The sequence below is a fragment of the Rhinolophus sinicus genome, linkage group LG07 (assembly GCF_036562045.2).
Source record: "Rhinolophus sinicus isolate RSC01 linkage group LG07, ASM3656204v1, whole genome shotgun sequence".
NCBI classification, from domain to species: Eukaryota; Metazoa; Chordata; class Mammalia; order Chiroptera; family Rhinolophidae; genus Rhinolophus; species Rhinolophus sinicus.
In genome coordinates this window covers 79,457,001-79,470,013 of record NC_133757.1, presented here as the reverse complement: position 1 = coordinate 79,470,013, position 13,013 = coordinate 79,457,001, and the positions used below count along the sequence as shown (strand labels likewise).

The 13,013-nt window shown below is 55.3% G+C and overlaps 1 protein-coding gene across 14 annotated transcripts in view; it reads left to right on the top strand.

Moving 5' to 3' along the window:
* Window positions 1–13,013, top strand: part of MYO9B (myosin IXB) — a 79,741-nt gene that overhangs the window by 56,164 nt on the left and 10,564 nt on the right. For 10 of the 14 annotated variants that reach the window (XM_074337951.1, XM_074337952.1, XM_074337949.1 and 7 more), the window contains 11 exons: window positions 535–648; window positions 1,999–2,038; window positions 2,917–3,039; window positions 3,926–4,006; window positions 6,054–6,164; window positions 7,666–7,788; window positions 8,886–9,035; window positions 9,110–9,276; window positions 9,958–10,824; window positions 11,540–11,612; window positions 11,786–11,913. In XM_074337951.1, coding sequence (XP_074194052.1) covers window positions 535–648; window positions 1,999–2,038; window positions 2,917–3,039; window positions 3,926–4,006; window positions 6,054–6,164; window positions 7,666–7,788; window positions 8,886–9,035; window positions 9,110–9,276; window positions 9,958–10,824; window positions 11,540–11,612; window positions 11,786–11,913 — 1,977 coding nt within the window. The remainder of the gene's footprint in view (window positions 1–534; window positions 649–1,998; window positions 2,039–2,916; window positions 3,040–3,925; window positions 4,007–6,053; window positions 6,165–7,665; window positions 7,789–8,885; window positions 9,036–9,109; window positions 9,277–9,957; window positions 10,825–11,539; window positions 11,613–11,785; window positions 11,914–13,013) is intronic. The other 4 variants (XM_074337955.1, XM_074337954.1, XM_074337953.1 and 1 more) reach the window with 1 other exon arrangement.

Sequence of the window (13,013 nt, the reverse complement as noted above, 5' to 3'; positions counted from 1 at the left end):
ATGTCTCCTAGTGGGGCGGGGGAAGGGAGGGACAGCATTGCCCCTGTTAAGAACCCCTGTGTGAATTTCAATTTATTCCTCCCAAGGCGTTTCTTGAAGCCAACAAGAAGGCTGACATGTGGCCACAGAATCATCAAGAGAAACTAATCTGCTTCCCACAGAGACCGACCACCCCCCTCCACCTTCTATTTTCAGCAGCCCCTTGATGCTTTTCACAGATTCCAAAAGGCTCTTCAACATGAGGCCTTTTTCAGTGATCTGAAAAACCATGTTGCAATATCCCTTTGGCCCAAAGTGACCCCCACTGCCCCCGAGGAGGGGAAGCCTCCTTGGAATGGGGGCCACTTCTGGCCAACCCCCCACCTTATATTGGTGCAGGAGGAATAGGCAGTGGTGAGCAGGCTGCCCAAGCTGCATGTTTCAGCTCCAGTGGCCTGGGGACAGTCCCGACCGAGCCAGGGATCTCGAGGTGGAGGGTCCACTGCTCTAACTCTGTCTCCTCTCTGTCACTGCGCCCCCCCCCTTCACTCTCAGAGATTTGCATGACCAAATCATCAAGACCATCAAAGGATTGCCCTGGCAGGGTGACGACCCCCGTAGGCTTCTCCAATCCCTCAGTCGGCTCCAGAAACCCCGCACCTTCATCCTGTGAGTCCCCCAAGGCTGCGGATGCCCCCCCACAAGTGCAACGACCGCCTCCCCTGCTCCCTGGACAAGTAACCCGCTGAATCAGCTGCTATAAACGCTGCGCTCTGTCTTGTGGTTTTGTTCTCACACCAGCTGTCACTCAATGGCCCTTGTAATACGCCTGCCCCGGTGTCTGCGCTGTGGCCCAAATCCCCGCCAGCTCCCCAGTGCCCAGCACAGCTTCGCAGGAATGCACCTCCCATGAAGTGTCTAATTCTCTACCCCCAAACCTGCAGAGCAAGGCTTGCTTCCCCTTTCCCCTGTGAGCTAGAGAAACCGTGGGAAGTAGGGCCTGTGATTTTTGTGGCCCTGCTTTGTGTGGACGGTGGCATGATATGGTAGGAAGTGCCCAGATGCCACATAAACTGGGTTTGGACCCAGGCTCCCTCCTGCTCACTCACCCTGTGGCCTGTGTGTGCCAAGCATTCATCTTCATCTGCAAAGCAGGGGTGATGATTTTCATACCCACAGCACCAGGCAGACACTCAGGGCTGGCTGAGGGCACAGCTTGTAGCCACAAGGGAGCCAGTTTCCAAATTCATTTTTATTAGGCCTTATTCCACCCCATGGGGATTAAGATGAAACCTGACACGTGCAGAAACTCACAGCCACGCATTCTGCAGATCTGTGGGGCCCTGTCTCCATCTGGTCTTAAAAGTGTGCCAAGCTGTAATTTTAAAAGTTTTTCTTTTGTTTCTATAAAGTGCCAGAGTGTGGGGGCCGTCCCCCCTTCCTCAGGCAAAAGATCAGCTTTCGTTTTTAACTTTGCACCAGTGCAAGTCCAAAAAGCACTCCTACTCAGGCCCCGTTTCCATTTTTTGCAGGGCAGACCTCTGCCCTGCTACCAGGATGTCCAGCGGGGCCCTGGGCCTGCTTCAAGTTTGCCAACATGTAGCAGATAGAGCTGGGACACCTCATAGGTGTTGGAACCTCTTGCAATCCCTCAAAGCTCTATTCAGGGTATCCCCATCATTTTGTGAGGGTGTTGGCTCCCCCACTCCTGGCCCTGTGCAGGTGCATGTTCCGCCATGTAGGTTACCAGCCCGCCCCCTTTTGCTCCCTGGACATCCAGGTGGCTCCCAGACCAGATGCTCCTGTCACCTGGGGAAGCCAGTGTGCACAGACCGTAGCAGAAGCACCCTGCCGGGTCCTTGGAGAGGCAGTGGCGGCGGCCTCGTTGCACTTGTGCTTCTCGACTCTCCGCTCTCTTCTCTCGCTCCGTCTAACCTGCCAGGCGTGGCTTGCTGAACTAACCTGGATCCAGACCCTGTGTTCCTTCTGTTCACAAAACCATTTTTAATATTTTGACAGGAAAAGTAAAGGTACCAAACAAAAGCAGATCATTCCGAAGGTAAACACACGCGACACCATCTAATGCCGCCTTGCTTTTGCCTGTCTTAGAGCTCCTGGCTCAAGTCGTTTTCTGGAAAACGGGGGGCAAGGACGGGGTGGTTTAACGTCTCTGGCTTCTTTACTTCCTTCCTCTTCTCCCCCAATCCCTCCTCCCCCTGCCCCAATCTCCTGTTGGAGATGATTTGGAATTGTCTTTCTTTGGGTTTCTTAGGAGCAGAATTTGCAAAAGTGAGGTAGAGGAGAGCTCCCAGGAGAGCCCTAAGAGGGGGCAGGGGAAGGACTAAGCAAGGAGGTGGGCTCAGCCTGGTCCACGGAGAGCCCCGGAGCGTGAACAGTACCACAGAGCTTATCTGCTCAGAGGCAACAGACCCTTCTGTCCTACCCCACATCAGGGGTCTAGCGACAAGCCACCTCCAGGTGTCGCAACGCATCATGGGTGTTCAGGGAGAGGCGGTCCTTCAGCCAGAGGGCAGCCAAGACCCCAGCAGCCGACCATGGGTAACGTGCACCCAGGTGTTCTGTCTCATCTCCATGGACAGCATGTGGACGGATTATGAAGTTTATAGAAGAATAAGGGCAGACTCTAGTCTGGTCGGCAGAGGGGACAGTGCAGGTCCCTCTCATTGGCCAACAGTAAGGTCAGCACTCCTTGGGCTGCACAGAGGGAAGGCTATGCTCCATGGCCCTGGCCTTCCAGGCACTCAGGCCACGAAAGAGGCTGTAATCAGCCCTCCCGAAGCTAGTGTCATCTGTAAAGCACAGTCCTGAGACCGATCCTAAAAGCTGCCACCCCCGGGGGCTTTATCCTGGTTCTGGGATCAATGCCTCCCAATGGGGCCTCAGGAGGGCAGACCCGATCCCATGTGTCTGTCCTAGAACCTGCTGGACTCCAAGTCTCTGAAGCTCATCATCAGCATGACCCTGCATGACCGCACTACCAAGTCACTGCTGCATCTGCACAAGAAGAAGAAGCCGCCGAGCATCAGTGCCCAGTTCCAGGTGGGTGGCCTGACGCTCACATGGCTCGGCCAGAACAACCCTGACCGAGGCGGCTGATCGTTATCTGAGGGTTCCTGACCCAGCACTGCTTCACAGTTGGGGTCAGACCATTCATTCTCCGTGGGGGGGGCCACCCGGTGCATTGTAGGATATTAAACGTGGCTGGCCTCCCCACGCACCAGATGCCTATAGCATCTTCCAGTCACGGCAACCAGAGTGTCCCCAGATACTGCCAAATGCTCCTGGGAAGACAGAATCGCCCCTGGTTAAGAATCACCAAGTTTAAAAAAAGAATCACAAGTTAGCATGTGATTTAATGTAGCCACCAAGCTGTGTCCTTAGGTCATGTTTCCCGTTTTTTCCCTGGCTGCCAGGAAACTTGGGGACACTTTTTTTTTTAGGGGGTCCAACAGCTGCTGACCATCACTGTTAGGTTTTTTATTCCTTCTCTCTCGTCAGTCAGAGTCTTCTGTTCCCACTTAGGCTTTTTTTTTGCCGTTACCTCATATAGGAGTTAACATAGATCCTTTTTGGGAACAGCAGAGCACAAACCAAAATCACGGCATCTGCAACATGTGTTTTAAATCCCCAGGGGTTTAGCTGGTTCCACTACCCCCCACCTTCCACCTGAGGCAAAGATCAGAGCTGGGTGACCTTAGGAAGATGGTGGCTGTTAGCCACAGAGACCCCACACCTCCCCTCAGGGGCTCCCTGGGGTAGTACAGCCTCCAAGACAGAACATTCTGCTGCAATCTCCCATGTCCCACATTAGCACAGAACTCCCCCTCCCCTCCCACCATGATGCAGGTGGGTGACCTGGATCTGCTCTCACCAAAAGGGGTGCTGGAGAGGGTCCCAGCTGAGCACCTTCTTTCTCTTTCCCCAGACATCCCTTAACAAGCTCCTCGAGGCGCTGGGGAAGGCAGAGCCCTTCTTTATCCGCTGTATCCGCTCCAATGCTGAGAAGGTAAGGGGATCCCACATTTCAGGGAGGTAAAGGCCGCAGCGTTGGTGGGAGGCAAGGCCTCCAGGAACCGAGTGTTCTCAAATGGTGTGCCATAGCTGGCCGGGGGAAGTGGGGGAAGGGGGTCGGCAGAAGGCAGCAAGGGCAGCCACAAGCAAGCACGTCATCTGGAACGTGGAAGCACACCAGAGGTTTGCTCGAGGAGGGATGGGTCAGAGGTGCTCTTCAGATAATCCCAAAAGCAGCCAGTGTAGAATGTACCAGAAGGGAGGGGCAGAGGTTGTACAGCAGGAGCACAGAGCTTGCTGCTCATCCAGAAGTTTCTGGAAAGACAGCACCAGTAGAGCCCCCACAGCAGTCTCAGCCCTAGCTGCCAGGCTTCTTGCGCCCCAGCGTTCCACTGGGATTTTACAGGGGGCTGTATGGGATCTGGACTCCCTCTGCAGTGCAGGTGACGCCTGAGCAGGAGACCCTAGAGTTCTGTTCTCTCAGACTCTATCTCTTCCTGGTTGTTTGTTTGTTTGTTTTTATATGGGAACAGCGTGTTTCTCCAGGGCCCATCAGGTCCTAGTCGTTGTCCTTCAATCTAGCTGTGGAGGGCGCAGCTCAGCTCCAAGTCCAGTTGCCATTTTTTTCAATCTGAGTTGCAGTGGGCACAGCCCACCATCCCATGCAGGAATTGAACCGGCAACCTTGTTGAGAGCTTGCGCTCTAACCAGCTGAGCCATCCGGCCGCCCCTCCGGCAGCTCAGCGGCAGCTCGTTGTTGTCAATCTAGCTGTGGAGGGCGCAGCTCACTGGTCCATGTGGGAATCGAACTAGCAACCCTGTTGTTCAGAGCTCGAGCTCTAACCAACTGAGCCATCCGGCCGCCCATCTCTTCCTGATTTCTGTCTGTCCCCTGCTCCTGGGACACTCTGGTAACGTCCACAGCCAGCTTCTCCCTGCCAGGTGTCATGACTTCCATCCTCTCCGCAAGGACCCCAATCCTGCCTTCTCCTCCTCTCCCTTCCTGCCTTCCAGTTCCCCCAGTGGTGTCTCAGAGAAGGTCTATGCCCCATATTCATCCAGCAGCAGAATGGCCCCTCTTCATCTATCGGGGATGCTTTAGCTTTGGGCAACCCAGGAAACGCTCCATCAACACCTGCTCTGGGCAGGGGCTGTACCAGCAGGTGGTTCTTGGCCGTAGCGGGGCCATCCTGTGTGTTGTAGGCTGTTGAGCAGCAACCCTGACCTCAAAGCCCACCAGATGCCAGAAGCACCCCCGCCTAGTCCTGACAACCCCCCCACCATGCCGTTCCCTCCCCTCCATCCACTAAAATAACACCAACCAGCATGGAGGCAAGGCCCCTGAGCTTTGGGTTTGAAGCCCCCTGAGCCAGCATCGTTCCCATCCCCTGCTCCCCTCTCCCGCAGCAGCAGGCATCTCCCTATATCCCTGTCAGCCCCATCAGCTTTCCCTTCCTTCTCTGGGCCTTTACTCAGCTTTCCCCACCTTCCTCAGCCCTCAGCATTCAGCTCGGGGTCCCCTCTCCTGTGAGCCTCCCACAGGGGCCCTGGCAGCATCCACCCCCTTAATGCATGTGTCTGGCTCCCACCTCCAGACCTCGCCTTCGAATCCCTAGTACTTAGCCCAGCACCTGGCACAGAGTATGACAAGTTCAGCACAGTTTGGATTAGGGCCCTTAGGAAAGACCTCTGCAGTACATTATCTTGAATTCGGGGAAGGAGTGGCATCTATCCCCTGGACACCAGGGATTAAAGCAGATCAGATTTTGTAGAAAAGACAAATGCCCTAAGCACCGCTACTGACCAGCCTTCTCTCTTTATTCTAAAAAGAACGCCTGGAGCAAGGAAAGGCAGGTGCTCAGGTTCGCGCGCCTCTGTGCTGGGGACAGTCCCAGACCAGCCAGGAGGCGCATGTGTGTCCAAACGGTGTCCATCTCTGGAATCCTGCAGGACCTTGTCCCATAGCGCCCCATCCCCAGCCGAGCACAGGCTTTGGCGTCAGGCCTCCGGCACCTGCCCTGACCACTCACATCCCATTTCAGAAAGAGTTGTGCTTCGATGAGGAGCTGGTGCTGCAGCAGCTGCGCTACACGGGCATGCTGGAAACCGTGAGGATCCGGAGGTCGGGTTACAGCGCCAAGTACACGTTCCAGGTAGGCTGAACACACGTGGCTGCCCGTGGCCGGAGGGCCAGCCCCCTCCCTCGGCCAGAGAGAGCAGGGCCCCGGCACATGAACCCAGACGGTTACTTTCCACCAAGGCTTCTCTGCCCGGCACCAGTGGCATTTTACCGGATCTTTCTCTGTCATAAAGGGGGCACGTTTCCTCCGAAGAGGTGGCTGGGCCCAGGCCCATCCTTGAACAACACAGAGGTGTGAAACCACGCGGGGAAGAGGGATTTGCACCAGCAGATCCCTGCGCGGCTCTGTCCTTTACTGAGCGCTTTCTGTGATAGACACTTTGATACCCATCACTTTTATTCTGCCAACCAGTAGCAAGGAGGCCCTGGTTCCTATTTTCCTGATACGGAAACTGAGGCCCAGGGAGGCAGTGACCTCAGCAGTGGCTCACTGGGCATTCTCAAAACACAAGGGATCGTGAGTCACCTCAGCTTGGTGAAGACCAAATTGCTAGAGCAGTTTCTCAGTCATGGTGCCGTTGACACCGGGGGCTGAGTGAGTCTCTGTGGCAGGGCCGTCCTGTGCACTGCAGGGTGGTGGGCAGCGTCCCTGGCCTCCACCCCGTCAATGCCAGTAGCACATGCGCCCCCGCCTCCCCCAAACCGAGTTGTGACAACTCAAGAAGTCTCCAGACCTCACCGCATGTCCCCAGGGGTCATCATGGCCCCTGAGCATCCTAGGCTTGTACTCTGAGCTATTTGGTGCTTAAGTGAGCACTAGCGCCCCAGCCGAAGGTGGTGACCCCTGGTCCCTGTTCAGTCTTATCCGAATGGCTTTGAGGATGTGGCTTCATCACGGCATGCCTCCTTTCTTATCCACAGACTGGAAGTGCCATCTTTCTCAATGGAAATAGGAAAGGCCAAATTACAGGAAAGGGAGAAAGTGCTAGTGGGGTTTACTAATGCTTGGCTCTTAAAATTTGACATAATTGTTTACTTAAAAGGCACCTGCTTCCAACTATGATCCAGCCCTCTAACGAGCCATAGGCTATAAGCCCCTCCAAGGGTGGCCTCATCTCCTGAGTACCCCCCAACAATGCCAGCACCAGCAGGCCCCCTCATTTTCGTGTTTCCCCGAAAATAAGATCTAGGTGGACCATCAGCTCTAATGCGTCTTTTGGAGCAAACTTTAATATATAAGATCCGGTCTTCTTTTACTATAAGACCGGGTCTTATATCAATGTTTACTCCAAAAGACGCATTAGAGCTGATTGTCTGGCTACGTCTTATTTTGGGAGAAACACGAAGCTACTCAGTAACTGACTGAAAGATCCAGTGCTCTGTATCTGTGATAGTCTTTCTTAAGCTTTATACTATTTCAAAACGTCTGAGATATTAGCTTCGTCAATACCGTTCACATCAAACCAAGTTTCAGCTTCGGAAACCGGCTTAATGAGGGAATTGCCAGAGCTTTGTGTCCCTGTCAGTGGCGGAAATGCTCACTTGGATTCTCTTTCTCGGTCGAAATCACCCAGGACTTCACAGAGCAGTTCCAGGTGCTGTTGCCCAAGAACTCCCAGCCCTGCAGGGAGGTCATCTCTGCCCTGCTGGAGAAGATGAATGTCAACAAAAGGAGTTACCAGATCGGAAAAACTAAGGTCAGCGTTCCCACCACTTAGGGTCTCCTAAGGACAGGGTCTCCCCATGGCCCAAGGCCCTGAGTCACATGCTGAAAAATAAAGGGCTCTGCTAAGGAAGTACGTTTCTTGGGGCCTGACATGTTATTTCTTTCTGCAAGGCAGAAGGTGCACCTACGGGGCGGGGGCTCAGGCATCAGGCCTATTTCTCCTTTTCTCAAGCACACAGGCTACAAGACGATTTTTCAGCACGTGACCCAGGGTGTTCAGGGACCAGTCAGTCAGCTTTGTAATGCCTGGCAGGTTTCCTTCACTCATCTTCCCTCCAGAAACCATCTCCCGCCTCTGGATGAGTGTTGCTTCTTGTCCAACAGGTGCCGAGGTCAGATCCCTGTTGTGGTTTCACCTGATGTGAGAAATCCGTTCATGATTCCCCAACACATTAGAGTTACCATGTGACCCAGCAATTCCACTCCTAGGTATAGACCCAAAACAACTAAAAATAGGTGTTCAAACAAACCTTTGCACACGCATATTCATAGAAGCACTAGTCACAGTCTGCAAACAGTGGAAACAACCCAAGTGTCCTTCGGCTGATGAATGGATGGATAAGATGTGGTCCATCCACATAGGAATATTATTCAGCCCTGATTCACGCTACAAACTGATGAACCTTGAAAACATTACACTGAGTGAAAGAAGCCTGACACAAAAGGCCACATAGTGCGTGATTCTATTTAGTTGAAATATCTAGAATAAGCAAATCCATAGAGACAGAAAGCAGATTAGTGATTGCCAGGGCTGGGGGAGGAGGAATGGGGAGCAACTGCTCATGGGGATAAGGTTTCCTTTGGGGGTGATGAAACGTTCCGGAACTAGATAAAGGTGGTAATTGCATAACATTGTGAATGTTCTAAGTGCCACTGAGTTGTTCACTTTAAATGGTTCATTTTGTGTTATGTAAATTGCATCTCAATACATTTCAAAAAACACTCTCCTTGGTCGGGTCAGTCAGCACACCAGCTTGTTCTCACTCACTCCCAGGCTAGCTGTGCAGACCTCCTGGACCCAGGGGTTCTGGGGGCCTCGCTGACCCCACCTGTGCCCGCGCCCACCAGGTTTTCCTGAAGGAGACAGAGCGACAGGCCCTGCAGGAGACGCTGCACCGGGAGGTTGTACGAAAGATCCTGCTCCTGCAAAGCTGGTTCCGGATGGTGCTGGAACGCCGGCACTTCCTGCAGATGAGGCGGGCAGCTGTCACCATCCAGGTAACGCATGGGCCAATGGGCTGGGGTGTGGGAGTGGCACATGCCTGGCCCCTGAACACCCGCTCTGCTCTCAGGCCTGCTGGCGGTCCTACCGTGTCAGGCGGGCTCTGGAGAGGACACAGGCAGCCCTGTACCTCCAGGCCACATGGAGGGGCTACCGGCAGCGAGTGGCCTACCAGCGCCAAAGACAGAGCATCATCCACCTACAGAGCCTCTGCCGGGGGCACTTGCAGCGCAAGAGGTGAGCAGAACGGGGCCCCACCCCTCAGAATGTTTCAGAAGCCAGGAAGTACACTCACCCAAAAGCTGCCTGAGATACAGGCACAGCTGTCAGGACGTCATTCTGGATGCAGGGAAGCTGGCAGGAATCCAGCCATCTGGGTACACAGGTCCCAGAAAGATGCCCCAGAGCTGGTGGCCAGTGCTTGTGAAGCCCCAAGTTGCCTTCAGCCGCACTTGGTCCCACCAGGGAACTTTACACCAGCCTCCCCCAGCCGGTCAGTGAAACACACGGATTTGGGGTGGGGGGCAGTTCAGGCCACCCTGGACCAGCGCACCGTGGGCTCCCCTTCCACCACACGGAGCTCGGGCATCTGCCGGGCCAGGGACCCCAAAGGAATTCAGGGATTTCTTAACAGCTTTCCCACAACAGACCAAATGATGGTACCCCTGAACCAGCCAGGCAGACCCAGGGCAGAGGTGACCGTGAGGACAAGGCCACCCGCCTGTTTCCCCCTTGTAGGCTGAGGAGGTTCTGCTTACCTGGAAGCATCTCTGAAGGCCAGGACGGCACCCAGCCCCTGAGCCCATGACAGGGGTCCCACCAGAGCACGGCTCCGAGCCCTCTGACGCCCTGGGTGGATTCTGGGGGCCACAGGCACATTGGTTCCTGAACCCTCCCCCTTTACTCTCCTCACACTAGCTTCCGCCAGATGGTCACAGAGAAGCAGAAGGCAGAAGAGAAAGAGAGGGAAGCCCAGCAAGCCGCGAGGGAAGAAACCACAGTGGGCAGGCTGGGCCCAGAACCGTCGGAGGATGACACGCATTCAGCACTGGAGCCCGAGGGATGGCCAGCCCATGAGCCCCCAGCGGAAAGCTCCCACCCCAAGAAGGAGATCCCCAGCCCTGAGAAGGTTCTCCCACCCCAGAAAAACGCACCTGAAATTCACGAGAAAGTGTCCAGCAGCCGGGAAAAGCGCGAGTCTCGGAGGCAGAGAGGGCTGGAGCACGTGGAACTCCAGAACAAACACATGCAGTCCTGTAAGGATGAGAATGCCCTCAGAGAACCTTCTGGAAAGGCTGCTTTGGAGCAGGAGGAGCATCTCCCCAAAGACAAAAAGGAGAGCAGAGAAGATGAAGCCCCCTCAGACACAGGGACAGAGATGGAGAAAGCTGCTCAGACAGAGCAACCTGAGGGGCCACCACAAGCCACGCGAACCTGCCAGGTCCCCAGAGAAACCCCGCAGGCACCCCAGGGCAGAATGGAACGGCCCACCAGCCTGGCCCTGGACAGCAGGGTTGGCGCACCAGCCCCTGGCACCACCCCCGAGACCCCCCAGGAGATGAGGAAGCTGAGTGGGAGCCCAAGGGCACAGGACAGGCCCGAGAGCCCTGGAGGCTCCTCCCATATCCAGCGGTACCGGGACCCAGCCTCCGAACGGCTGGCCAGTGCTGTGGAGCTGTGGCGGGGCAAGAACCGGACGGCTACCAGCCCCAGCACCATGCTGAGCCAGTCCCTGGACCTGAGCGAGCGGCACCGAGCTGTGGGGGCCACCCTCACACCCACAGAGTAAGCCCCACACCATCCTTTGTCCAAGCACCGTGGGTGGGCTGGGCAGGGGACATGCGGTCAAAGGCCTGGCAGCAGGACTGGCCTCACACGACAGCACTTGGGGCCACCTTATTCTCTGCATGGGGCCTTCCCGTGTTCTGTGGGGTACAGGTGTCTCCAAAACAAACAAGCAGCTTCGTGCCCAAGAGCTAACAAGAGGTGTGTGGAGCCCTGAAGAAGGAGGGAGAGGGGTCCGGTGTGGATGAGGCACCTACCTGGGGCCCCCCTGCTGGTGCCTGGCCAGGACCCTGAACCCTGGGAACCCCTACTCAGAAAGCCCCTGGCCTGGCAGAGGGAGGCCCCTCCAGGGCCCCACACCCTACCCCACGTGGGCCTCATTTTCCTTATCAGTGAAGGGGTGACCACACTGCTCAGGAGCTACACCCAGCTCTCAACACACGCTGCCTGAGCCTCACTTAGCTAAATATTGGTGACTAGTACCAGCCCCTTGTCCCAGAGGCCCACTTAACTGAAGGGAAGAGTGGAGGAGGACACGGCCCTCTGCACATGGGGCTGCCTCCTGGGTGGAACCATCCTGTGCACGTGGGGTGCAGAGCAGCGTCCCCAGGCACCACCCACCAGATGCCAGTAGAATTAGCCTCCAGTTATAAAAACCAACACCACCTCTGAACTCTTTCTTGTTGATCAAAGCCACATTTCTGTGATCTCGCAGGGAGAGACGCGTTTCATTATCTACCAGCGACGTCTCCAAGCTCCTCCCAGCCCCGGCCCAGGCCAAGACTCAGGTAAAGCTTCAGGCCTCAGCTCTCAACCCTCAGAGTCCAGGCTCACTTCTGCCCAAAGGGCAGCTGACAAGAGAAGGGGAGTCGGTGAACAGAGCGCATGGCAACTTAAGGACCCCTTGCTTTCCTCCAGCAAAGCCACCTGCCTTTGCTTACCCACCCCTATTCTATCGTAGCCTCCTTCGGAAGGTGTGGATGGTGAGCCCAGCACAAAGAAGCCAGCCATCCAGAAGAAGAAATCGGGCGACGCATCTGCCGCCGGCACAGATGCAGGACTGTCACCAGGCGCCCAGGCCGACTCTAAGTGAGTGTGGGTGGGGTTCAGGGTGCGCTTGGGCCACCAGAGGATGGCCAGGGCCCCTGACAAGAATTCCAGTCTCCGAGTGGCCAGTTTCCAAAACCAACGGCATTTACAAAGCTGAGTCGGGCAGGCGTTTCCTCAGTAACAATTCCGTAACAAGAGGCCCACATGGAGCCCAGGTCCCAGCCACTTCGCGGTGAAATGATCCCACGGAAGCTTAGAGCCAATCTGGGTCACCTCTTCTGGGTCCAGATGGGTGGGTTCCATTTGGCTTTTTATGGAACCAGAACCAGCTCCCCCATCCCTACTTCCAGGAATTCCTCCTGGGTTCTCGGCCGAGGCTTTGTCTCCAGAAGCTCCTGCCCAAGTGCTATGGCTGGTTCCATCCCAGAGCAGAACAGGGGAGCTCTGACCCAAAGAGACTGAGAAAGCTGAAGAATGAGCTGTAGTGGGAGGCAGAGAGCCCCCCACTGCGGGATGACCCCCCCACCAAAGCAATGAACCACCAACAAGGTGGCTTCAAACAAACTTATTCTCTCACAATCCTGGAGGCCAGAAGTCTGAAATCCAGGTGTCACAGGGCCACTCTTGCACCAGAGGCTCTAGGCAAGCATCCTTCCTGCCTCTTCCAGGTTCTGGGGGCTCCAGGCATCCTTGGCTGTGAACACATCAGTTCATTCTTTGCCTCCATCGCCACATAACCTCCTTTCGCCTGTGTCTTCGTTTTCTGTCTCTTATAAGGACACTCGTCGTTGGATTTAGTGCCCATCTGGGTAATCCAGGATGATCTTATCTTGAAATGTTTCACTTAGTGTCTTAGTCCATTCAGGCTGCTATACCAAAGTACCACAGACTGAGCGGCTTAAACAACAGGCATTTAGTTCTCACTGTTCTGGAGGCTAGAAGTCTGAGATCAAGGGTGCCAAGGAGACTTGGTGTCCAATAAGGACACACTTCCTGGTTCATAGATGTCTTCTGTCAGAAGGAGCCCGGGTGTGCTCTCTGGGGTCTCTTATAAGGGCACTGATGCCATTCATGAGGGCTCCACCCTCGTGATCTAATCACCTCCCAGAGGCCCCACCACCTAACACCATCACATGGGG